Genomic DNA, 26,764 nt, shown 5'->3' on the forward strand with positions numbered 1-26,764 from the left:
ATGCCAGCTTCAACACAATCCATTTACAAGTTAAAGACACACCTTGGAATAAATAGCAAAGGAAAACTACTACTAGATGTATTTTTTATTTCCCATCACCATTAATCATATTTAATAACTGAACAGTAGCAGACCTAACTTCATCTGTTCCTGACTCTGGGTAGTGGATTAAAAAGACCATCAATCTCCAATGATATTAAAGTACAATTCTGAACATTACTGATATACTGAGTGACAAGTCAAGATAGCTGATGTTTTTATTGTTTGGTTAATAGCAACACCTGCTGGACAGGTTTAATGTTGCTTGACTGAGAAGTACGGGAGAATAAAAGATGCCAAATTTAGGGCCGGTTTCCCGAACATCTCCATTGAACATGCTTTTTAGTCTAAGACTAGGCTTCATCTGTGTCCGGGAAACCGGCCCATATAGTTCAATTAGCAAGTAAGTAACACTACCTGTTCCATGATACTGAGGAAAATTACATTGAGACAGAGAACCAATTGAGAAAACATTTCAATGGTTCTGAATGACAACCAACATACATTAACAGCATACATCATGATTAATGTAAATGTATAAGATTAAAACATTGCACTTACAAATAATATGAATGCATTGAATTGTAATTCATAACATCTTCTGAAGATCAAATCAATCAAATCATTGTACATAAAAACAGAGCAGAATGAATCATCACATCTGGGGACCATCACCACCAGCATGACTAGTATCTATGTGGACCCTACTACAGTTTAACCAGCTCAGCTATAGACTACACCAGCATGACTAGTATCTATGTGGACCCTACTACAGTTTAACCAGCTCAGCTATAGACTACACCAGCATGACTAGTATCTATGTGGACCCTACTACAGTTTAACCAGCTCAGCAGTACCAGAGAGATAAAACCCAGGATAGAGGGGCTGAGTGAATGTGGTCTGGACTCTGTGGAGGAAGGTCATTGTATCAGAGACACTGTAGAAGGACAAAGTACCTGCCTTGTGATCCAGGTACACTCCTACTCTGGAGGACTGAGGGCCTGATACTTTAGTCTTAACATTATTGTGTCTGAACCAATAACCACCACTATAGTAGTGTAAACTCCAGGACTTGTCATTCTCTCCAAATCCACCATCTGTCCCTGTTCTGCTGATGTCTTTATATGAGACTGCTGTAACACACACCCCACTCCACTCCACCTCCCAGTAACAGCGTCCAGACAGGCCCTCTCTACACAGAACCATACTGTAGTTTGTGAATCTGTCTGGATGACCAGGATATGGTTGGACTTGGTCTGTATAGGTCACCTTTCTGTTCCCTTCAGACAGAGACAGGTGTGTGTTTGCTGTGTTTGGGTCCAGTGTGAGCTGACAGGAATCTGGGAGAAGAGCAGAGCAGAGACCAATGAGGGGAGTTAGAACAATAAGTGAAGTCAGATACTGTATCTACCCTGTCTTTGATTAGAGCACAGCAGAGATCAAATCAGAGAAATATGAGGAGTCAGATAGATACCCAGTCTTTGATTAGATCTACTATTGCTATATATTTCTAGAGGGATTGTTAGGAGTGTCAGTAAAAAGAGACTGTTAGCTACTTCAGAATAAAGAGACTCACATTGTAAGAACTGTTCTCTGGTCTTGGGCTCTGGAGGCAGTACAACCTCCACTATATTCACTACAGACACACAAACACATTCACAGAGAGAGGGAATGTTATCATCATACCATATTCCACATGTATATGACTAGTAGGGAACTTTCAATGGTCTAAAGTTGATGTTCTTATTATTTTCAACACACCTGTAGTGGAGATCTTGGTCCATTCTCCTTTAAGGACGTCTTCTAGTTTCTCTCTCAGTTCAGACACAGTCTTACTCACATCTCCAAAGTACTGAAGAGGACGGACAACGATGCTGGGTAAGTCTGAAGATACACTGGTACTGGAGAGAGACGGATAACTCTGGAGAGAGAGAGGGAGAGAGAGAGAGAGAGGGAGAGGGAGCAGAACCAAATGATTGAGAGTTTTAATTTCATATCACATGTATCAAGGCAGTTGAGTTACCTGGAGGAAATGGATGTAATCCTCTGTGTGTGAGAGCTGCTCCAGCTCAGTGCTTCTCTTCCTCAGCTCAGCTATCTCCTGCTCCAGTTGCTCCAGGAGTCCTTCAGCTTGACTCACTTGAGCCTTCTCTTGGGCTCTGATCAGCTCCTTCACCTCAGAGCGCCTTCTCTCAATGGAGCGGATCAGCTCGGTAAAGATCTTATCACTGTCCTCCACTGCTGCCTGTGCAGAGCTCTGTTAAGAGAGAGAGAGAGAGAGACTTGTCTTACTTTAATGAGCCATCCTCATTACACTAACAACCCCACCCCTAAAAACACATTGCGTGACACCACAACCTCCACACAATCACATTATCCAGTACCCAACACCACAGTACAATACACCATCCAGCACCACATTCCAACCGTCCATCCAACCCCTCCTCTCCAGCCGTACAGACAGCCCCTCTGAGCCCCCATACCTCCTGAAACATCTCCACACTGTTGATCATTTTGTACAACTCAAACTCAACCCTAAGGCGTCAACAGTAATGGCATTACCCTGGCAACACAGAAAAAACATGATGAACAGTCTGTCATTGCAGAAAACGGACACCCCTCCCCAACTCCCAGGTCAACCCTAGCCAACCAGCTATTGGTGTCCAGGGCTCCATGTAATACCCTCCACTGGAGGACCCCTGACCTTTCCAGCACTGGGAGCTTATAGAGCACCCTCCACCTATACCCTGCCATGCTCTCAGCCCCCACAACCCCCTGCCACTGATGCCCCTTCACTCCCGCTAAGCTCCTGATGTGTCTAACCTTGACACTGAGGGTGTACAGCACCTTACCCCCCACCTCCTCAAACTCCCCCAGGCTCAGAGTGTTAAAAGTCAGTAAGTCCTCCGGACTCTCCTGCCAGTCCCCAGTCTCTGCTGTCACTTGCAGTGGTGGAAACGGTGGTGGCCCCTCAGGCTGCTCCAGCCCCCTCCTCACTGGGTCAGGCAGAGCCTCCTGGACCTCCCCCATGACTCTCTCCAGCATTCTAAGAGACGTTAGTCCCGCCTGCTGTGCTGACTCTTGGGGGGTTTTCCACCCCCCGGCAGCCGCAGGTCTGCTAGTCTCATGATGCCTGCTGCCATTAAAGGTCCCTGCAGGATGGCTGAATGAGTGGACCTCAACAGGATCAGTGGGTCCGGCCGCATGGTCTCTCCTATCATTGCTACGCAGACGAGACAAAATTAATTTTCTCCTTTCCCCCTTCTGATAACCAGGTGGCGAATCACATCTCTGCATGTCTGGCAGACATATCAGTGTGGATGTCGGATCCCCACCTCAAGCTGAACCTCGGCAAGACGGAGCGGCTCTTCCTCCCGGGGAAGGACTGCCTGCTCCATGATCTCGCCATCATGGTTGACAACTCCATTGTGTCCTCCTCCCAGAGTGCAAAGTACCTTGGCGTGACCCTGGACAACACCCTGTCATTCTCTGCTAACATCAAAGCGGTGACCCGATCCTGCAGGTTCATGCTCTACAACATTCGCAGAGTACGACCCTACCTTACACAGAAAGCGGCACAGGTCCTAATCCAGGCACTTGTCATCTCCCATCTGGATTACTGCAACTCGCTGTTGGCTCGGCTCCCTGCCTGTGCCATTAAACCCCTACAACTTATCCAGAACGCTGCAGCCCGTCTGGTGTTCAACCTTCCCAAGTTCTCTCATGTCACCCCGCTCCTCCGCACACTCTACAGGCTTCCAGTTGAAGCTTGCATCTACTACAAGACCATGGTGCTTGCCAACGGAGCTGTGAGGGGAACGGCACCTCCTTACCTTCAGGCTCTGATCAGACCCTACACCCAAACGAGGGCACTACGTTCATCCACCTCTGGCCTGCTAGCCCCCCTAGCTCTACGGAAGCACAGTTCCCTCTCAGCCCAGTCAAAGCTATTTCCTGCTCTGGCACCCCAATGGTGGAACAAGCTCCCCCACGACGTCAGGACAGCGGAGTCACTGACCACCTTCCGGAGACACTTGAAACCCCACCTCTTTAAGGAATACCTGCAATAGTATAATAGTTATCCTTCTACCCCCCCCCCCCCCCCTTTACTACCACTGTCTTTTGTCTAAACTAACACCTGACTTATTTCACCTCCTAGCACTGACTTGTTTAAAGAAATGTACTTATTGTGATCGAGATGTAGTTGTCCCACTGGCTATCCTAAATTGAATGCACCAATTTGTAAGTCGCTCTGGATAAGAGCGTCTGCTAAATGACTTAAATGTTAAATGTTAATGAAGAGCTGCTGATCCAGCCCCAAACCACCAGCCCTCCTCAACAGAGCACATGCTGGTTCCCTCCAGCCCACCTCCGTACGGTACAGTAGCCTCTGCACCGCTTTGAGTCAGAACGATGGAACTGTCCCTGGTGAATGCCCCTCCCTACCCAGACTGGCCTACTGAGCCCTCCCCACACCTTGACCATACATGAAGCCCCAGCATACAGCATTTGAACACAGGCCACAAAATTCTCCCCACAACCGAAACAACACATTGAACAGATATTCATGGTCCACCCTATCAAAGGCTTTCTCCTGATTATGAACAGATTGTCTGTGATTAGGTGTCCTGATACACTTTTTTGGGCAGGAGAGTCAAAGCCTCCCGTCTACAGCTTAGCGACAGCTCCCCCACCCCGACGCACTCACACAACACACGTCCTGTCCAATAATTTCCCAGGCCTTTTTAAAAAAAAATCAGAGGCAGACCGTCTGAGAGACGGCAGCTGAGAGTTTGTGAAAGGCCAGGGAAATGTCGATTCTCTGTGACAGAGAGAGTTTGGAAAGGTCTGTGAGCAGAACCTGAGAACAACCAGGATCACAAAGTTCTGCCCTCTATAAATCAGAGTACAACTCCACAGCCGCGGCCTCATCTCCCCACAACAGAAGTTACCCACCCATCAGGCTTCCTCATCTCCCCACAACAGAAGTTACCCACCCATCAGGCTCCCTTATTTCTCCCACAACAGAAGTTACCCACCCATCAGGCTCCCTCATCTCCCCACAACAGAAGTTACCCACCGATCAGGTTCCCTCATCTCCCCCACAACAGAAGTTACTCCCCCTTCTGCTGTCCCCACCTCTCCCAAAAGCCTTGGAAGCTTGAGCAAAAAGTGGCACCTTGGAAGAGCTTTACATTGAATTTCCAATAGGACACCTGCCTGGGCCCTGGTGAAACAGAGAACTGAGCACTGTACTAGGTGCAGACACATTTTGGAAAGCAAAAGACAAGGTCACTGATTTTGGCTCTAACCACTAACAACCTACCCTTACACATCACTGTGTCTCTTGCAAAAAAATCACGTTGAAATGTTTTTGGTTTACATATTCCCCCAGTCTCTGCCGGAAATCACCACAATCAGAAACCAGTAGAGAAGCCCATATAGCCGCCATGCCAGAAAAAAACATCAATTTAAGCAGATTCTGAAGACATGCCCTTAAGAACCCATGACCCATTTTCTCAGCCTATACCGCTTCCTGGGTGAGAGGACACTAAACCCCTCATTCTTCATCACGTGTTGTACTGACCTTATAAACCTTCCAGGATCAATCAAATAAGACTCCAGCAGAACCTTCTTTTTCCCCTTTAGTCTCCATCAGGAACCTAGAAAGTTCTCTCACCGTATATACTGGGCCCTCAGCCTGACTGGCTGTCAGCTCTGGATCCAATGAGCCGTCTGAAAACGAGACGCCTTGTCCTCCGCTCCCGCAGACTCACCTCCCCCCTCTTCCTCCTCCTCCATTGGCACGGTACCGTCCTCCTCCTCCCCAGTCTCTGCCCCCCTGCACTTCCCCCCTGATCAGTGCCTCTTCCCCAATGACAGGCAATATTTCCTGGGATGAGCCCACCAAGCCTTCGCCCACCGGAGTCTCTGTTACTACAGAAACCTGCCTCAGCTCATGTAGCCCAGCTGCAACCCTCCCCACCACCGCTTTCTCCACAGCCTGCGCACCACCACTTGGCCATGCACTACTACCGTGTAGCTCAGTTGGTAGAGCATGGCGCTTGCAACGCCAGGGTTGTGGGTTCGTTTCCCATGAGGGGACAGTATGAAAATGTATGCACTCACTAACTGTAAGTCGCTCTGGATAAGAGCATCTGCTAAATGACTAAAATGTAAAAAATGTACTCTCCTCCCTCCTGGTACCCCTGCCATTTATTTTGCAATTCTGAGTAATCACTATTTTAGTACGGATTAGTAAGGAAAAACACTTTATTCAGTACTACTGCAGTTGCTTAATAATTCCAATAGATGGCAGCATAAGACCATGAATGACATTTCAGAAGATTAGTTTAGTTCTCTCCCTGGATACACCACCACTCCACCTCACAGGAAAACTCCTGCCTGAGCTTTTTACTGTCCCTTTCCACACTGCTAACGCAAGAGGAAGGACTGAAAACACATTACTGTGAAGTAATATAATGATGATTCATGTTTATTATTACCTGTTTTTATGGTCATGTTTTGAAATTATACTTCATTACTATAATGATTATCAATACGCCTGAACATTAATTCAGTCACCTCTGGTCGACAAAAACGTATTTTCCTAGTACATTAATTGTCAAATTCATCAACCAGCATCGAGCACTCTGCCTTCTCACGCAAGCGAGGGGCATGTTGAGGTAAATATGCTAACCGCGACGGTTTCATTATGTAATTTATTGGTGGGCTGGAAGATGCAGTGTTTTTTCTTTTCTATTCAGAGGCTATTTACTCCCAATATGAGATAATTTTATATAGAAGGTTTTTATAATGCATGTTTACTAGGGTTGAGGTTAGCGCATCTAAGGAAGGGATTATTTGGGTTCAATACCTGTCCTACCTATCAATCATATTGCTGCTTGTAGCCTATAACTGATGATCCCCACACTAGAAACACCGAAAACTATCTGTGCTAGCAAACCCTGTGTTCCACCCCTCCCCTGTGTAACCTTGAAGTTTGTTAAGAAACAAACACTTGTCTACGAAAAGAGACATGTTTAACGGATTCCGCTTGGCACCCAGCCGAGAGCACACGAAAACCACTTGCAAATTTACCAAAACTAACCAACTAGTTGCGGTCTGTTCGTAAGCAGTAAACGGAGGCAGATTAGCCACCACAACTCTTATCGAAAGAGGCGACATCTGCACCAACACACCCCTCACAAAAATCCCACTCACAACAAGACAAACCTTTTTCATTAACACAACCACCGCCTTGTTCATTCTGGATGCAGAGTGCAGATGTTCTGCTCCAACCTGTTCGCCGACCATGAGCAAAACTTCCTCCACACCTTTCTCCGGAACGCACCCGAAGCGACAGCGTTTCTTCTACACTCGGTTGAGGCCATCACGCCGCCCTAACAAACTACCCCTACTCCCCCCTCAACTCTAAACGATAAACAGTGGAAACCAATAAACAAACCCTCCACCATCAGAAAATAAATTCAGAAAATACACAAGAACCAAAAGAAAAAAGAATAGTAGCCCTCCTCACGAACCACAAAACTCTCACACAACCAACTTCTTCTTCTATGATATAATGGCGGTCCACAAACCAACGTTAAAGGTGCATGCCGCCACCTACTGTGCTGGAGTGTGTGGTCAATCACGGTTTCCAACATTTCTAAATCCTCCTACCTAACTCAGTACTTCTGAGAAAATAAAGAAGAGCCCTACTAACTTCTAATAGACCCTCCCCCATCCCCAAATCCCTTCCAAACCCCCCCAACCCCGTCCAACCTCAATGACCCTACACATCTTTCCCTCTCTTCAACATACTTACAACAATATAACAACACATGCTCCACCGTTTCATCGACCGTACCTTCCAGACACAAACCATTCCCATGCTTGCCAACCAGATGTAATGACGAGTTCAATGTACAATGTCCTAAGCGCAATCGAGTAAACACCACCTCTTCCTTCCTAATCTGACCTTTGAATCTTGGTCCATCGACCTTTCTGTAAAACTGTAAACTATTCATATAAATGCCGGCCCTTGTGCTCAGAGTACCATCTCTTCTGCCACACATCTTTCAAAATGGCTCTGATCTTACATTTGGCCTCACCTCTACCCAGTGGAACATTAATATAAATTATATCTCGTTTCAAAGCTCTTTTAGCTAACTGGTCTACAATTTCATTCCCTTCCACACCCGAATGTGCTGGGACCCAGCAGAATCACACTACTAAACCCATTCTCTCAATTCTCCATAATAACATTAATACCTCCAATAGCAGGTCACTCCTATTATATTTACCAGATGACAAACTATTCAATACAGACAGAGAATCTGACCATACTATAATTCTAACAGGTTGTACGTCCTCCACCCACTGGAGGGCAACTATTATCACCAACAGTTCAACTGAGTATACTGACAGTTCATCTGTTAGTCTTCTACATATCTGCACATCAAATTCAGGAACGTAAACGCCTGCTCCTGTGAGCCCACTATCTGGGTCCTTGGATCCATCTGTGAAAAGTGGTAGAAAAGCATAAAAACTTCTACCAATGTAATTGTCAACCAGTTTCTCTATATCACTGACTTCTGACCAATCTTTCATTTTATCTACCAAGGTTAGATCAACAACAGGGTCTGGGAGTAACCATGGAGGAACATCCCCTATCACCACAGAAGGGCCAACCTCCAACTCCCTCAAACCACTCTCATCAGCAAGCTTTCCAACTGTCCAACCAAAACCACTGCCTTGTCTACTAGTATATTCCCAACAGTCATCTAGAACAGTAGCAGTGGGATGCTCAACCTCACAGCCTTTCAACCTAACCCAATAAGATAATGACCATTTTTTACGCTGTATATCCAAAGGCATCTCTCCTGCCTCCACCAGTAAGGCACATACAGATGTTGATTTAAATGCACCAATACATATCCTTAAAGCTTTATACTGGATTCTGTCCAGCTTCTGAAGCCAAGTCTTTACCTCTGTTCCATAAACTGTACACCAGTAATCAATTGTCGTCCTGATCAGAGCTCTATAAATATCCATCAACAATTGTCTGTCAGCACCCTATTCATAACCAGAGACCCACACAACCAACTACCATGAAAGTTAATGAATGAGAGAGACATGAACATCGTTACAATACTGTACATAGACATAATGTAACGGTTCTTCTTCTTTGATGTTTAACGGCGGTTGGCATCCAATATGTTGCATTACCGCCCCCAACTGGACTATAATATAAATCCATTATACTTTGTGACACAAAATGGGAAAAGGGTAAATTATAATAATAATAAAAAAACACCCTTCCAACTAACCCTACACTCATTAAATACCCACTACCCAATTCCACTACTTTGACCCTATCTGCTCCTGCACCATGCCAACGGCCTGGGAGGACAGGAAACCACAACTCAACACACCCTGTAACTCTTCTGAAGTCTAATCTTGTATGCCCAAATAGTTCTCTGCAGCTGCCACCACAACATCTATTTTCTGTGATTTACATTCAATTTCATTCAATTTCTGCTGTACAGTTGATAACCATTGCTATGAACGGCAAGAAGCTAACTTTACTGAAGCATATATCACTCGTTGATCTATCCCTCTGTGCTGGCACAGATCTACTACTCACAGGGATCCTCTCAGGATCTCTCACCCTTGACCCATTCTCCTCTACTTTCTTCACTGCCTCAGCATACGACACCTTCTGCACTACTTTGACTCTAGCCACCTCAACCTGCCTCTCTCGCACTGGACACTTCAGATCCCCAGCAACATGGGCATCCCAACAGTTGACACACACAACTTTATCGACCGAAACTACACAATCCTCTATCCCATGCCCTCCTGCACACTTCCCACATCTTGGAATCTCCCTCCTACAAACTGCTGCAACATGACCATAAACGTTGCACCTGAATCAGCGAAGTGGATTCGGCACAAAAGCTCTAACAGGATAACTGATATATCCTACCAAGACTGTTGGGTAAAGACTCAAAACTCAAAAGGACTGACAGTGACTCCTCTGTTTCACCACGCTCACCACCAGGTCTGTGTTGCACCAAACGAAACACAAACAAATATCACTACAGGTTACCTTCACTGATTCAACTGCACCCAACTCCTTTCCCACCCACCCTGCAACTACAAATGGATCTGCCAAAAGGTATGGATCCACGTTCTCCTACAATGTATCTCCTACTGCACCAGATTCTTCTTTATCATGTCCATTGATGCCAGGCTCTGGTTCTGAGCTCATCACCACACCTTCTACCTCACTTATCTTTCCCTCATTCATTTCCATTTCACCTCCTGAACTCAGTCTGGCGAATGGCTCACTCTGTTTGCACTTGAGTTATAACATTTGAAAGTTTTTATTCCTTTGAAACTTTTGTGAGTGTAATGTTTACTGTTCATTTCTGATTGTTTATTTCACTTTTGTTTATTATCTATTTCACTTGCTTTGGCAATGTAAACATATGTTTCCCATGCCAATAAATCCCTTTGAATTGATTTGAATTGAGAGAGAGAGAGAGCTCCATGTTAATGTAAAGGGGACATGAGTCAGTCATGATTTCTCATGGTTATGTGATGAGGTAGCCCCGCCTTCGACTTCAAAATCAGTGTCGTCCCTCAGCCCAATAGGGAATGTTCTCTTGGTGAAACGGTCAAGATGTTGTTTTCTCCCTCAGTAGACCCGGGTTCATATCCCGCCGGTTACATTAAGCAGTATATTCTCTGAAAGGGGTCCAGACAGCCTGTTCCCAACAGTGGGGTCAGTGGGATTGGATAGGGGCCCCTCTCTCTCTCTCTGACTGGAGGAGAGATGTGAAATGGTGTGTCTCCTCTGGTCAACAATACTCACCTTGAGAGACTCCACAGCCTGTTGGAGCTCCTTCAGGTCCTTCTCTCTCTCCTGGAATCTCTGCTGGACCTTCTGATGACTCATCCCCAGCTGCCTCTGTGGAGAATCACTCGTCAATGAGCTATCAAGCTTTATTTGTCCAGTAGATCAATAGTATAGTAATGGGACATAGGGCCCATAGAAGATAGGGATTAATATGTTGAGGAAGTGTTTGTGTGAAATTATATTATTATGTGAATGATTATAGTTTTAACAGTGCACAAAACAGGGGAGCTGATTGGGTGTTTGATAACGAATGATAATGGTGTTTGACTTTAGAAAATTGTGATTCATTTGGAGAATCTGGGTTAACATATCTATATAATCAAAGTTTGTGTTCATATTTGTTCTGCCGTGGATCGATTTCATTTGAATGATCTCATATTCAAACAGCCTTAGTTCCTACTGTATCTTTAATTATTTGTTTATCAGACAGTCACCAACAAGTAGTTCTGGTCTTACCTGTTTCTCAGTCCTCTCTGCTGCAGCTGACACTGTATCATGGCCTTTATGTTCATCCATTGTACACAGCAGACAGATACACTGCTGATCGGTACAACAGTAAACCTCCAGCAGTTTGTCATGATGAGAGCAGATCTTCTCCTGTAGTTGTGCGGTGGCTTTGACCAGCTTGTGCTTCTTCAAAGCAGGAGATTCATAGTGAGATTGGAGGTGAGTCTCACAGTAAGAGGCCAGACACACCAGACAGGACATGAGGGCTTTCTGCTTTCTGGTCCCAGTGCAGAAATCACACGCCACATCTCCAGGTCCAGCATAGCACAGAGCAGGAGGGGGAGCAGCCTGGAGTCCTGTCTTCTTCAGTTTCTCCACCAACTCAGCCAACATGTTATTTTTCCTCAGATTAGGCCTTGGAGTGAAGGTCTCTCTGCACTGAGGACAGCTATAGACCCCTTTCAGAACATCCTGATCCCAGCAGTCCTCAATACAGCTCCTACAGTAACTGTGTCCACAGGCAGTAGTGACCGGCTCCTTCAGTAGATCCAGACAGACAGAACAACAGAACTGGTCCTGGTCCTGGTCCAGCAGAACTCCCTGCTGAGCCATTTGGATGGTTGTTCACTCTCACACAGACAGACGACACAGAGACTCAGATCAGTTTCGTTTCCACAGAAGTGAGTTTTTGGGAGGGCGAGGACTTTCTGGATCTGCCAGATAGGTGAGGTTAGAGGGAGGGAGGGAGGGATAGAGAGAGAACTGCGTTCAACATGGAGAGGGAGACAAATATTTTAGTTTCTAGGTTAGGGCCCTTCATTTGGTTTGATATTGATACAATATTCTGTAGTTTAGATGAATACTGTATGTATTGACTGATCATTGAGAATGAGGTAATACTTTACATTACAGTGTGGGTATTACTGTTAGGCCTAGGGTCAGGGTTAGAGTTACTACATTCAGCAGTAACCCTAACCCTAGCCAAATCTAGGACTAAAAATAGAAGACGTTTTATAATCAGAGTTCTTTGTATCTCTTCTTAGTCAGACAGAAACCCCCCACATCTTATAGGTGGACGGGGTTATGAACATATCCAATGAATTATTTCTGCAACCAGATGAAATGAAACTGCCTTTCAGCAGGAAAAGCTTCTCTAATAATCCTAACCATTGCTGGGTGTCTTCAGAGACTGAGGTATAGAGACACACTGTCAAGTCAAATCATCTGGCTGTGCTTTCATGTCAAAACATTTATTATTTTCTATTCATAAAATTCTATTCTATTCTATTATAAGATAATATATTATATCCATAGGCCCCACTCTGTATAGTGTTAATGATGACTGTTTGTTCTGTACATTGATTGAATGGTTAGGACTATCTCACTGTATTCACAGATTAAATCCCAAGAGACCAGGAGACCTAAAGGAAGCCTTCAACACTGTATCCCTTCATCCAGTCATAGTAAACAACCTCTGTCTGTCTGTCTGTAAACACAGCCAACTTTTCTACGGTGAATGTTGTTGCTATCAGTGCTGCACAGCTATTTTCAGGTCTCTCCAGAGATGGTCGATCGGGTTCAACTCCAGGATCTGGCTGGACCACTCAAGGACATTCAGAGACTTGTCCCGAAGCCACTCCTGCGTCTTGGCTGTGTGCTTAGGGTTGTTGTCTTGTTGGAAGTTGAACCTTCGCCCCAGTCTGAGATCCTGAGCGCTCTGAAGCAGGTTTTCATCAATGATCTCTCTGTACTTTGCTCTGTTCATTTTTCCCTCGATCCTGGCTATTCTCCCAGTCCGTGCCTCTGAAAAACATCCCCACAGCCTGATGCTGCCACCACCATGCTTCACCATAGGGATGGTGCCATGTTTTCTACAGACGTGACGCTTGGCATTCAGGCCAAAGAGTTCAATCTTGGTTTCATCAGACCAGAGAATCTTCTTTCTCATGGTCTGAGAGTACTTTAGGATCCTTTTGGCAAACTCCAAGCGGGCTGTCATGTGTCTTTTACTGAGGAGTGGCTTCCGTCTGGCCACTCTACCATAAAGGCCTAATTTGTGGAGTGCTGCAGAGGTGGATGTCCTTCTGGAAGTTTCTCCCATCTCCACAGAGGAACTCTGGAGCTCTGTCAGAGTTACCATCGGGTTCTTGGTCACTTCTCTGACCAAGGCCCTTCTCCCCCGATGCTCAGTTTGGCCAGGCGGCCAACTCTAGGAAGAGTCTTGGTGGTTACAAACTTCTTCCATTTAAGAATGATGGAGGCCATTGTGATCTTGGGGACCTTCAATGTTGCAGAAATTTTTTGGGACCCTTCCCCAGATCTGTGCCTCAACACGATCCTGTCTCAGGGCTCTACGGACAATTCCTTCACCCTCATGGCTTGGTTTTTGCTCTGACATGCACTGTCAACTGTGGGACCTTATATAGACAGCTGTGTGCCTTTACAAATCATGTCGAATCAATTAAATTTACCACAGGTGGACTCCAATCAAGTTGTAGAAACATCTCAAGGATGATCAATGGAAACAGGATACACCTGAGCTCAATTTTGAGTCTCAATACTTATGTAAATAAGGTATTTCTGTCTTGTATTTTCAATAAGTGTGTAAAAATAAAAACCTGTTTTCGCTTTGTCATTATGTGGTATTGTGGGTAGAGTGATGAGGAAAATGTTTTATTTAATCAATTTTAGAATAAGGCTGTAACGTAATAAAATGTTGAAACAGTTAAAGGGTCTGAATACTTTCCGAATGCACTGTATGGCAGCTAGAAATCCAAACTGGATGGTCTTCAGAGATAGATGGGAGGGGCTGAGGGTAGCTGAAGGCGGGGACTAAAAACAAACAAAAGATAACGAATGTAAAATGTAGTGTCTGTGAAATGTATGTAGTATGTACATTTATAAGCTGGAAGTGGAAGGCTAAGTATTGTTTGTCCATTAGTTTAGGAGGGGTGGTAGGGTTAGGGGAAAATAATAAAGAAGGAAAATATATTTAAAATAATATTTACAAAACATATATATGGGGGATTGGAAATGATGCAGACAATTACACAGATAGAAGCCCCAATATATCTGCAATGTTAAAGCTGATCCTGTAGCTGTGCGATGGCTTTGACCAGCTGGTGCTTCTTCAAAGCAGGAAATTCATAGTGAGGTTGGAGGTGAGTCTCACAGTAAGAGGCCAGACACACCAGACAGGACATGAGGGCTTTCTGCTTTCTGGTCCCAATGCAGAAATCACACGCCACATCTCCAGGTCCAGCATAGCACAGAGCAGGAGGGGGAGCAGCCCGGAGTCCTGTCTTCTTCAGTTTGTCTACCACTTCAGCCAACACAGTGCTTCTGTTCAGAACAGGCCTTGGGGTAAAGGTCTGTCTGCACTGTGGACAGCTGTAGACACCTTTCAGATCATCCTGATCCCAGCTTTCTTTAATACAGCCCATACAGTAGCTGTGTCCACAGGCAGTAGTCACCGGATCCTTCAGTAGATCCAGACAGATGGAGCAACAGAACAGTTCCTGATTCTCTGCCATTTTGGTTCTCTCTCCCGTAGGTTAAGCAATGGCAGTGTCAAAGATTACTTTGTGTTTCATGGAACTCTACACCAGAGGACAGGGAGGGGCTTCCTACTTGACTGTGTACTCTGTATGTAGAGGGGTTGTGTGACAGAGTGTTGGGTAGTAGCCAGAGATGTTCAGTATTTCTCTTACATCTATTTGAAATACGTATTTTAATTACTTCTGAGTATTTTGTCATTTGAATCACACTGGGCTGAACTAAACATTTCAAAATACTAAATACTTTTCTATACCATTTTTTAAAATTGTGATTCACATTTTGCAATAATTGAAAGTCGCTCTGGATAACAGTGTCTGCTAAATGATTACAATGTAAATGTAATTGCAAAAATTAATAATTGCAATCACTTAAAAACTCAATTTAAAGGGATTCTTCGGGATTTAGGCAATGAAGCCCTTTATCTTCTTCCCCAGAGTCAGATGAAATCATGGATACCATTTTAATGTCTCTGCATCCTGTATGAAGGAAGTTAGAGGTCGTTTTGGGAGCCAATGCCAACTAGCGTTAGAGCAATGACTGGAAGTCTATGGCATGCTAGCAGTTACTATAGACTTCATAGCGCTAATGTTAGTTAGAAACTTCCTTCAAACTGTAGAGACAAATAAATGGTTCCATTCATTCATTGACTTTTAGAACATTTTCAGGTCATTGTTTGTTTTCAGTGGAAAGTCCAAATACATTATTTTTCAGACGTTGGGTGTAAAACTGGCAAATCTATAATGTTTATTTATGCTCCATAAAGTTGTCCTAGAACCTGTTGTTACCCTGACCTCTCCCACAGATTCCATCAGGTTACTACATTCAGACCATGAACTCTAACCTGCACCTGAACAGCTTCCTCCTGCCCATCAGTGCCATGAACGTCATCAGCATCCTACCTCTGCTGCTGCTGGCCCCTCTCATGGAGTGTGTCACCTCCTGCTACCTGTCCATGGAGAAAACACCCTTCTCCCCCGCCAGAGTCATCAGTAAGCAGACACACACGGCACAGATACACACACAAACACACACAGAGAAAGACACACACACACACACAGACAGACAGACAGACAGACACACACACTCACACACACACAGACACACACACACACAGACACACACACAGCCACACACACACACATGCACAAATACCATCCACATCAATGAGGCAGTCAATGTTAATGTCTCTCTCTCTGTTTCTCTCCCTGTCCCCTCCCTCCTCTCCTCTCTCAGTGCTGGGTCATGCGTGTGCGGCCCAGTCTGTCCTGGTAGCGGGCCTGTCTGAGGTCCACAGGAAGGGCTATCCTCTGACGGAGCAGGCCCTGTCAGGGAAGGTGCTCCAGGTGTCCTCCATGGCCTGCTTCCAGCTGGCTCCCCAGTACATCCTACTGGGGCTGGCTGAGGCCCTCGTCACCCCTGCCTGTGAGTGACAGAGAGCCAGCACGTATTTCTGACACACCTATTGCTGCTACACTGTTCGTACACAGAGACAAACTGGGTTTGAGATTTAGAATGTCAATGGACACCATATGTAGTTGGGATGAAGTTAAAATGTGGAGTGTTGGAACCAACTGCCAACATGGAGGATAGTATTCTGACCTCTGGAAGCTAGGGTTAGGATGCCCCCTACTGGTGTATTAGAGACAGACAAGAGACGTTTGAAACAAATCAATGCTTCTTTCTCTTCCCAGCCTTCCTCTCTTCTCTGTTCCAGGCTCTGTGATCTCCTTCCACCTGACACCCAGTCATATCAGAGGCATCTCACTGCACTTCCTCCCCCTGTGGATATACTGCTACATAGATGACTGGAAATAGCTGATTCATTGTGACAATCAATTCAATAACAGAGCAATTCCAATGTCATGATTTTGACTTTTATATTGAAAGATCACATTGATTCAGTAATTGATTCAGAATACTGAATTGTTTGGATTCATACATGTACATGGGTGACTTAAATATTCTCATCTGATCATAAATGGATCAACAATGATCCCAGTTTCTGATTTGACTGGTTTGCCAGTACTACAGTTTACATCAAGAGAAAAAGAGACACATTTACAGAGGATTGCAACAGCCAAGAGGTGATCAGGTAGACAGTAAAAGTCTGAAGCCTGAGTGTCAGTCTGTATGTGCTATCATGCCATCTGTTTAGCAAGACCACTAACAGATCTGGGACCAGGCTACAAAGAATGTGCTATGTCTAATTATTATTATTATTTTTTTTTTTACAATAACGTTAAAAAAGGGGAATTGAACCAGATCATAGGCCTACTGGAAGACTGTTAATAACCCAGAAGCTCTCCATCAATATGTCTGAAATGGTTGAAATCATCTGTACCTACTGGTAATTATTGAGATATGATTTTGTACCAATCCCAAACCCAGGATAAAGGGGCTGAGTGAATGTGGTCTGGACTCTGTGGAGGAGGCTCATTGTGTCAGAGACGCTGTAGAAGGACAGAGTACCTGCCTTGTGGTCCTGGTTCACTCCTACTCTGGAGGACCAGGGGACTGATATTTATGTTTTATTACCATTGTGCCAAAACTGAAATCACAAATTGTTGGTCAGAACATCCTGATCCCAGCAGCCCTCAATACAGCTTCTACAGTAACTGTGTCCACAGGCAGTAGTGACCGGCTCCTTCAGTAGATCCAGACAGACAGAACAACAGAACTGGTCCTGGTCCAGCAGAACTCCCTGCTGAGCCATTTGGACGGTTGTTCACTGTCACACAGACAGACGACACAGAGACTCAGATCAGTTGCTTCCTCAGAAGAGAGTTTGTGGGTGGGGGAGGGGCTTCCTGGTTCTGCCAGAGGGGTGGGGTTAGAGGGAGAGAGAGAGAGAGAGCTGGAAACTGAGCTGCACTTCCTAACCTCCTGCCGAATGTATGACCATATTAGGGACACATATGTCCCTCAGATTACAGAGATCCACACATAATTTGAAATCAAACCCAATTTTGATAAACTCTCTTATCTACTGGGTGAAAAACCACAGTGTGCCATCATAGCAGGAAGATTTGTGACCTGTTGCCACAAGAAAAGGGCAACCAGTGAAGAACAAACACCATTGTAAATAAAACCCATATTTATGTTTATTTATTTTCCAATTTGTACTTTAACTATTTGCACATTGTTACAACACTGCATGTATGCATAATATGACATTTGAAATGTCTTTATTCTTTTGGAACTTCTGAGTGTAATGTTTACTGTTAATATTTATTGTTTATTTAACTTTTGTTTACTATCTACTTCACTTGCTTTGACAATGTTAACATACGTTTCCCATGCCAATAAAGCCCTTAAATTGAATTGAATTGAATTGAGAGAGAGAGAGAGAGAGAACTGTCCACAATGTTAATAGAGACAAAGATTTGTGTTCCTAGGTTAGGGCCCTTAATATGGAATAAATTAAATAGAGTGGTTAGAATATATGAAGGGTAACAGTTTCTATGAAGTACATATGTATAATGCTTTTAATTAATTGTGTAATGCCTTAAACTTATGTGCTATGACACTAACTATAACCATCCATAATAACTAATACGTGGTTGTAAAACTCTACAATGTGTTATAGATAATTAGCTACAATGGGGGAGGGGGGGGGACTTGAAATGGATACAATGTACTGTAGCTGAAATGAATACCGTATGTATTGACTGATCATTGGGAATGATGTAACACTTTACATTACAGTGTGTTTATTGGTGTGTAATTATTCCTGTTAGTACAGTGGTGTAAAAGTACTGTGATGCCTCATTCTTACACTGTACTAGCAGCAGTAACCCTAGCCAGTAATAAGGCTACTGTAATGGAAAGTGTTACAGGAAATATAAAGGAAGCATTTATACATGTCATCTATGATATACTGTATGTAATGATATGTCTATGTCTTCTAGATGGTGTTCTATACTGTATGTAATGATATGTCTATGTCTTCTATATGGTGTTCTATACTGTATGTAATGATATGTCTATGTCTTCTATATGGTGTTCTATACTGTATGTAATGATATGTCTATGTCTTCTATATGGTGTTCTATACTGTATGTAATGATATGTCTATGTCTTCTATATGGTGTTCTATACTGTATGTAATGATATGTCTATGTCTTCTAGATGGTGTTCTATACTGTATGTAATGATATGTCTATGTCTTCTAGATGGTGTTCTATACTGTATGTAATGATATGTCTATGTCTTCTAGATGGTGTTCTATACTGTATGTAATGATATGTCTATGTCTTCTAGATGGTGTTCTATACTGTATGTAATGATATGTCTATGTCTTCTAGATGGTGTTCTATACTGTATGAATTCTGAGGATTTAAAATATGAATCTATAATCATGCTTCCCTTTCAATGTCAATGTGTATTTGTAACATTCTAACCCTGTTTACAATAGTGCTTTGACGAAGAAGCTTTCTCCAAAACGTGTCAGCAAGTAATATCACTGAAGGGAATTAATCTGCCGTCCTGCACCTTATTTTACAAACAGTGAGCACGAGAGGGTGGTGACCTGGGGGATCTGAGGTACTGGAATGCATAAAAATATATATATCCTTTATGATAAAGCATTGCATTCATATCATCACATTTGCGTAGTGGCATAGAGCAGTAGAGTAGAGGCACTTACAGAAGTTGGACACATGGGGGACATTTTTAGTAGCATAATGGCCGAGAAAATGTTGGCCTTTTATAAACGCATTTGATGCAATTCTATGTCATTTTACATGACGAGACTTTGGTAGAGTATTTGTTAATACCACACAAATGATGGAAATGGCAGGCTACAATGACAAACTGAGAATCACAGATCAATAAAAACGACCTTGTCTTGAATCCATCAATAGCCGAGGCCTAGGTGTGTGGAGACACATATTGTAGGCTACAATATAAGGAGGAAATTATAGTCCTAAAAATGCTTTCCAGTTTCACTGACTCACCCAATGATGCACAGCTCCCTCACTGGTGATGGCCGATGCACTCGTGCCAAAAGCCTACCTCTCTCTCTATCTTTTGTAAAACAATATTTGGAAGTTGATCAAATATTTTGGTGGCCTACAGCATAGAGTCTAAATAAATGATGAAGTGCAACACTTGAGAGATGAGAGTTCAGGCTCCTGTCTATCAGAGCAGAGAGGGAGAGAGATCATAGAAAGTGAATCTCATTCTAGTTATGTGAGAGATACAGGCGTGCTTCTCACACAGCCACCGTCACCAACATATACTATACCCACATACTCTAGTGTAGCTGTGGGGCTTACAAGTCTGAATTTCTTACAGCCTAATTTTCAAGACATCAATGTACAGCAACATTTTTAGGTGTCACTGCAGAACACCCTCCATATGCATATGAACACATACTCAGAGGTGGGGCTTACAAGACTCACATTTCATATACTCAGAGGTGGGGCTTACAAGACTCACATTTCACATACTCAGAGGTGGGGCTTACAAGACTCACATTTCATATACTCTGCGGTGGGGCTTACAATACTCACATTTCATATACTCAGAGGTGGGGCTTACAATACTCACATTTCATATACTTTTCAAGACATCACTGTAGGACAAACATTTGATTTGATATCAGAATATACTTCAAATAAAATAAATCAATGTATGCTACAGCAGAACACATATTATAGTATATAGGCCTCCTGCCTATCTGATAATATGAAGCGCATATTCAGATTAACTTCACAGTACAGAACAAGTTTGTAAAGTTTTCCAGAACCTCCCACAACACGGCCATTTCCTGGTGCGTCTTCTCCTCCCTATCTCTTGTTTTGCTCCTGGTGTCTGTGACACATCTGTGTCCTTTAGCAATCCATGACCTCACATAAGGGACTGGGTTGAATTTGGTCAGGGGTGGGCCAACAAGGTTCAGATAGAGTAGCCCTGATATGGTGGAGGTATGCAGAGAGGCGCGGGTTGAGGTGCAAATCAGATTCATTTGAGAAAATCCCTGCTGGCCTTCTGCACTGGAGATGGGGATGGTGCTGACCACCATCAACATCTCTTTAAGTCCATCTGGAGATGAGGATGGTGCTGACCTCCATCAACATCTCTTTAAGTCCATCTGGAGATGGGGATGGTGCTGAGCACCATCAACATCTCTTTAAGTCCATCTGTAGATGGGGATGGTGCTGACCTCCATCAACATCTCTTTAAGTCCATCTGGAGATGGGGATGGTGCTGACCACCATCAACATCTCTTTAAGTCCATCTGGAGATGGGGATGGTGCTGACCTCCATCAACATCTCTTTAAGTCCATCTGGAAAGTCTCCTTTATCATTACTATCAGTGTCCCTGTACTGCCTGTTGGACCGTACGTGGACTGTCAATGCCAAACCTCTGGCAGAGAGATTCTATCACTGCTTCTCCATACAGTGCTCCTGAATCCTCTGGCCAGTATTGAGCATAAAGCACCTTCAGCTCCTCTATGAACTGGCTGTATCCTGTATTGTCCACTGGTGACTGCCCTGTGTGCAGTAATAACACCCTCACTTCCCTGGTGACTGCCCTGTGTGCAGTAATTACACCCTCACTTCCCTGGTGACTGCCCTGTGGGCAGTAATAACACCCTCACTTCCCTGGTGACTGCCCTGTGTGCAGTAATTACACCCTCACTTCCCTGGTGACTGCCCTGTGTGACCTCTAGACCCATGTGTCCAACCTGTAAGGAGACCTAGACCAGTTTAAATGTGTCTCACCTGTAAGGAGACCAAGACCAGTTTAAATGTGGACAAATGAGCCCCAGAGTGTGAACATTAATGCTAGTGTGATGATGATGCTAATATAATATCAATCAATAATAGACTGATCCCCTCCAACACACTGATGCCTGTTTCAATCAATCAATCAATTTTATTTTATATAGCCCTTCTTACATCAGCTAATATCTCGAAGTGCTGTACAGAAACCCAGCCTAAAACCCCAAACAGCTAGTAATGCAGGTGTAGAAGGTGTGTTTCTCACTACAGAGCTGAGTCAAGCCAAGCAGGGCCAAACTGGGCTGGCTAACACTACAGAGCTGAGTCAAGCCAAGCAGGGCCAAACTGGGCTGGCTAACACTACAGAGCTGAGTCAAGCAGGGCCAAACTGGGCTGGCTAACACTACAGAGCTGAGTCAAGCAGGGCCAAACTGGGCTGGCTAACACTACAGAGTTGAATCAAGCAGGGCCAAACTGGGCTGGCTAACACTACAGAGCTGAGTCAAGCAGGGCCCAACTGGGCTGGCTAACACTACAGAGCTGAGTCAAGCAGGGCTGGCTAACACTACAGAGCTGAGTCATGCCAAGTTCTGCAACCATCCTTGAAAGGACAATGTGTAAAGAAAATATCCCAGCCAGTACAGTCCAGTTGTGGTCAGCTCTGTTGTGTGAATCTTGTTTCTCCATACCTCTAAATGACATCTTTCTAGATTTTTCCATTTTCAAATAAAATAAAATAAAATGTAATTAAAATGTGTCACATGCGCCGAATACAACAGGTGTAGAAATGCTTACTTACAAACCCTTAACCAACAATGCTGTTCAAGAATGTAAATAGTGACCATTTGATTAATTGTTCCCCCATTCGTTTGGGATTGAGACCTGCAGTCATCTTGATTTAAGACCACTTTTGAGAAGTGTTCCACAGGCAGTAAATCTATTGTAGAATAAATGGAATCTGGATCCATTTCATTCTATTAACATGGCTTATGTGTGTTATAGCAGTAATGAGGTTAAACTGATATTAAAATGACAACTCCATAGGTGGGTACCAGGTCAGGGGAGTTAATCTCTGCTCCCAGCATCCCTGGGACAGTACTGATCAACATAGCTGACCTGATGCAGAGGTGGACCAGTGATATTTTCCTCTCAGTGGTGAGACTTGCCCTTCCATTTGATACACTGTTAACTCATACGATCATACAAGATGTTACAGGCTTATTGCATGTGGAAACAGACCTGCGTTCAAATACTATTTAAAATAATGTTGAATACTTAATAAGCAGTGCTTGATTGAGTTTGCCTGTTGTAATGGAACCAATAGAAAAGTCCTAAAAGTACAACCATCAAAAACTTTTCTCGTTCAGTTAGTCCCTCCCTGTTTCAGCTAATTATCTTCAGTTTGGTGCCTAGTGAATACGACTCAGGTCTCTATGGAAACATCAATGTAAATTCACCTTAGGTTTTTACTCACTTTCCCTTTCAGGTCTATAGGGTTTTTCTGCCCCCTGCTGGAGACTGGAGCACAAGGCAGTCCCTGGCTTTCTTTGGGCAGCTGGAGGATGAGGCCCTCCTCACCTGTTGTGACGGGTCCAACAAATATCCCCTGGTGAAGGCAGGGTCCTATCTCATCCAACGCTTCAATGACTCTTATGGGAGGCAGTGAGCATTTCCCATGTTAAGCTATGGAATTAATTGAACAGCATTGGATTGGTGTTGGCATGGGGTAGAGGGAGTTTACATATACCAGTCATTTCCTTTTAAATCCATGAAGGGAAGTGGACAAGTTCAAACTTAGAAAGGAGATAATAGTTACACACCCCATGTGTCCTGATAACTACAGGAATGAAACCATATTGAGGTTGTCTGCTTTCTATATGGTTTGAGGGGAGAGAGAGAGACAGAGAGAGAGAGAGAGCGAGAGAGAGAGAGAGAGAGAGAGAGAGAGAGAGAGAGAGAGAGAGAGAGAGAGAGAGAGAGAGAGAGAGAGAGAGACAGGACATCAGGTAAAGTTCTGGAGATGAGGGAATATGTGTGCAGAAAGAAACCCTCCAGTATGGTTAACCCCAGTTAGGCCCAGTATGGACTATCAATACAGGTGACCATTTAGAATGTGACCCAGTTCAATGGGTCTTAATAGAACTGGGGGATGTCAGCCATGAAGTTGTCTAAACACAACTGGAACATAATTTGTTTGTGATTCATTGTTAATGGATTTTCCATTAGGAATACAGGGGGAAAACCTAACACAACAACACACATAACACACAACCAATAAAAACAAAGGGGGAGGAAACCACTAAAGTCATTACCATATTGTCATTTTCTAATGACAGGGAGAAAACATGTAAAATCTAGAAGACTACTTTAGATCTGGTCAGAAGTAGCCTAGTGCACTACGTAGGGAACAGGGTGTCATTTGGGCCAGAGTCAGTAACTCCCCTGGGTATGAATTCTCTCTATATCTTATCTGTCTTCTATATTATGTTCTCCTCTCCTCCTCTCTTCTCTCCTCTATTCACTCTATTCTATCATCCACACCACATGCCAGCTTCAACACAATCCATTTACAAGTTAAAGACAGACCTTGGAATAAATAGCAAAGGAAAACTACTACTAGATGTATTTTTTATTTCCCATCACCATGAATCATATTTAATAACTGAACAGTAGCAGACCTAACTTCATCTGTTCCTGACTCTGGGTAGTGGATTAAAAAGACCATCAATCTCTAATGATATTAAAGTACAATTCTGAACATTACTGATATACTGAGTGGCAAGTCAAGATATCTGCTGTTTTTATTGTTGGGTTAACAGCACCACCTATTGGACAGGTTTAATGTTGCTTGACTGAGCAGTATAGGAGAATAAATTATACCAAACTTAGGGCCGGTTTCCCGGACATCTCCATTGAACATACTTTTTAGTCTAGGACTAGGCTTCATCTGTGTCCGGGAAACCGGCCCATATAGTTCAATTAGCAAGTAAGTAACACTACCTGTTCCATGATACTGAGGAAAATGACATTGAGACAGAGAACCAATTGAGAAAATATTTCAATGGTTCTGATTGACAACCAACATACATTAACAGCAAACATCATGATTCATGTAAATGTAGCCAATTAAAACACTGCATTTGATAAAAATACGTTATTATGTTTTAATTACACTCTGAAGATTAAATCAGCCAGACAAAAATAATTGTACAGAAAAATTCAGCATTTTTATCTGCGGACCATCACCACCAGCATAACTAGTATCTATGTGGACGCTACTACAGTTTAACCAGCTCAGCTATAGACTACACCAGCATGACTAGTATCTATGTGGACTCTACTACAGTTTAACCAGCTCAGCTATAGACTACACCAGCATGACTAGTATCTATGTGGACTCTACTACAGTTTAACCAGCTCAGCTATAGACTACACCAGCATGACTAGTATCTACATTGACACTACTACAGTTTAACCAGCTCAGCTATAGACTACACCAGCATGACTAGTATCTATGTGGACCCTACTACAGTTTAACCAGCTCAGCTATAGACTACACCAGCATGACTAGTATCTACATTGACACTACTACAGTTTAACCAGCTCAGCTATAGACTACACCAGCATGACTAGTATCTATGTGGACCCTACTACAGTTTAACCAGCTCAGCTATAGACTACACCAGCATGACTAGTATCTATGTGGACCCTACTACAGTTTAACCAGCTCAGCAGTACCATAGAGATAAAACCCAGGATAGAGGGGCTGAGTGAATGTGGTCTGGACTCTGTGGAGGAGGGTCATTGTGTCAGAGACACTGTAGAAGGACAGAGTACCTGCCTTGTGATCCAGGTACACTCCTACTCTGGAGGACTGAGGGCCTGATACTTTAGTCTCAACATTATTGTGTATGAACCAATAACCACCACTACAGCACTGTAAACTCCAGGACTTGTCATTCTCTCCAAATGCACCATCTGTCCCTGTTCTGCTGATGTCTTTATATGAGACTGCTGTAACAACACCCCCCCCACTCCAGTCCACCTCCCAGTAACAGCGTCCAGACAGACCCTCTCTACACAGAACCATACTGTAGTCGGTGAATCTGTCTGGGTGAACAGGATATGGTTGGACTTGGTCTGTACGTGTCACCTTTCTGTTCCCTTCAGACAGAGAGAGGTCTGTGCCTGCTGTGTTTGGGTCCAGTGTGAGCTGACAGGAATCTGGGAGAAGAGCAGAGCAGAGACCAATGAGGGGAGTTAGAACAATAAGTTAAGTCAGATACTGTATCTACCCTGTCTTTGATTAGAGCACAGCAGAGATCAAATCAGAGAAATATGAGGAGTCAGATAGATACCCAGTCTTTGATTAGATCTACTATTGCTATATATTTCTAGAGGGATTGTTAGGAGTGTCAGTAAAAAGAGACTGTTAGTTACTTCAGAATAAAGAGACTCACATTGTAAGAACTGTTTTCTGGTCTTGGGCTCTGGAGGCAGTACAACATCCACTATATTCACTACAGACACACAAACACATTCACAGAGAGAGGGAATGTTATCATCATACCATATTCCACATGTATATGACTAGTAGGGAACTTTCAATGGTCTAAAGTTGATGTTCTTATTATTTTCAACAGACCTGTAGTGGAGATCTTGGTCCATTCTCCTTTAAGGATGTCTTCTAGTTTCTCTCTCAGTTCAGACACAGTCTTACTCACATCTCCAAAGTACTGAAGAGGACGGACAACGATGCTGGGTAAGTCTGAAGATACACTGGTACTGGAGAGAGACTGATAACTCTGGAGAGAGAGAGAGAGAGAGAGAGAGAGAGAGAGAGAGAGAGAGGGAGAGAGAGCGAGAGAGAGAGAGAGTGAGAGGGAGCAGAACCAAATGATTGAGAGTTTTAATTTCATATCACATGTATCAAGGCAGTTGAGTTACCTGGAGGAAATGGATGTGATCCTCTGTGTGTGAGAGCTGCTCCAGCTCAGTGCTTCTCTTCCTCAGCTTAGCTATCTCCTGCTCCAGTTGCTCCAGGAGTCCTTCAGCTTGACTCAC

General features: G+C 43.8%; 2 protein-coding genes across 2 annotated transcripts; both read right to left on the minus strand.

Annotated features, from left to right (window-relative positions):
- Positions 1–302: 302 nt before the first annotated feature.
- LOC311116565 (tripartite motif-containing protein 16-like) lies at positions 303–14,946 on the minus strand (the record flags this gene model as incomplete). The annotated part of the gene is made up of 7 exons (XM_084191645.1): positions 303–1,379; positions 1,616–1,675; positions 1,801–1,960; positions 2,063–2,296; positions 10,922–11,017; positions 11,423–11,794; positions 14,737–14,946. 7 exons carry the CDS (start codon positions 14,944–14,946, stop codon positions 871–873), a joined length of 1,641 nt encoding a protein of 546 aa, XP_084047771.1. The 3' UTR covers positions 303–870.
- Positions 14,947–25,295: 10,349 nt separating this feature from the next.
- Positions 25,296–26,619, minus strand: LOC311116579 (tripartite motif-containing protein 16-like; the record flags this gene model as incomplete). Its single annotated transcript, XM_084191653.1, has 3 exons — positions 25,296–25,924; positions 26,161–26,220; positions 26,346–26,619. 3 exons carry the CDS (start codon positions 26,617–26,619, stop codon positions 25,413–25,415), a joined length of 846 nt encoding a protein of 281 aa, XP_084047779.1. The 3' UTR covers positions 25,296–25,412.
- Positions 26,620–26,764: the final 145 nt, after the last annotated feature.

This window comes from Coregonus lavaretus (genome assembly GCF_964263955.1).
Source record: "Coregonus lavaretus genome assembly, contig: HAP1_SCAFFOLD_331, whole genome shotgun sequence".
In the NCBI taxonomy this organism is placed as follows: Eukaryota; Metazoa; Chordata; class Actinopteri; order Salmoniformes; family Salmonidae; genus Coregonus; species Coregonus lavaretus.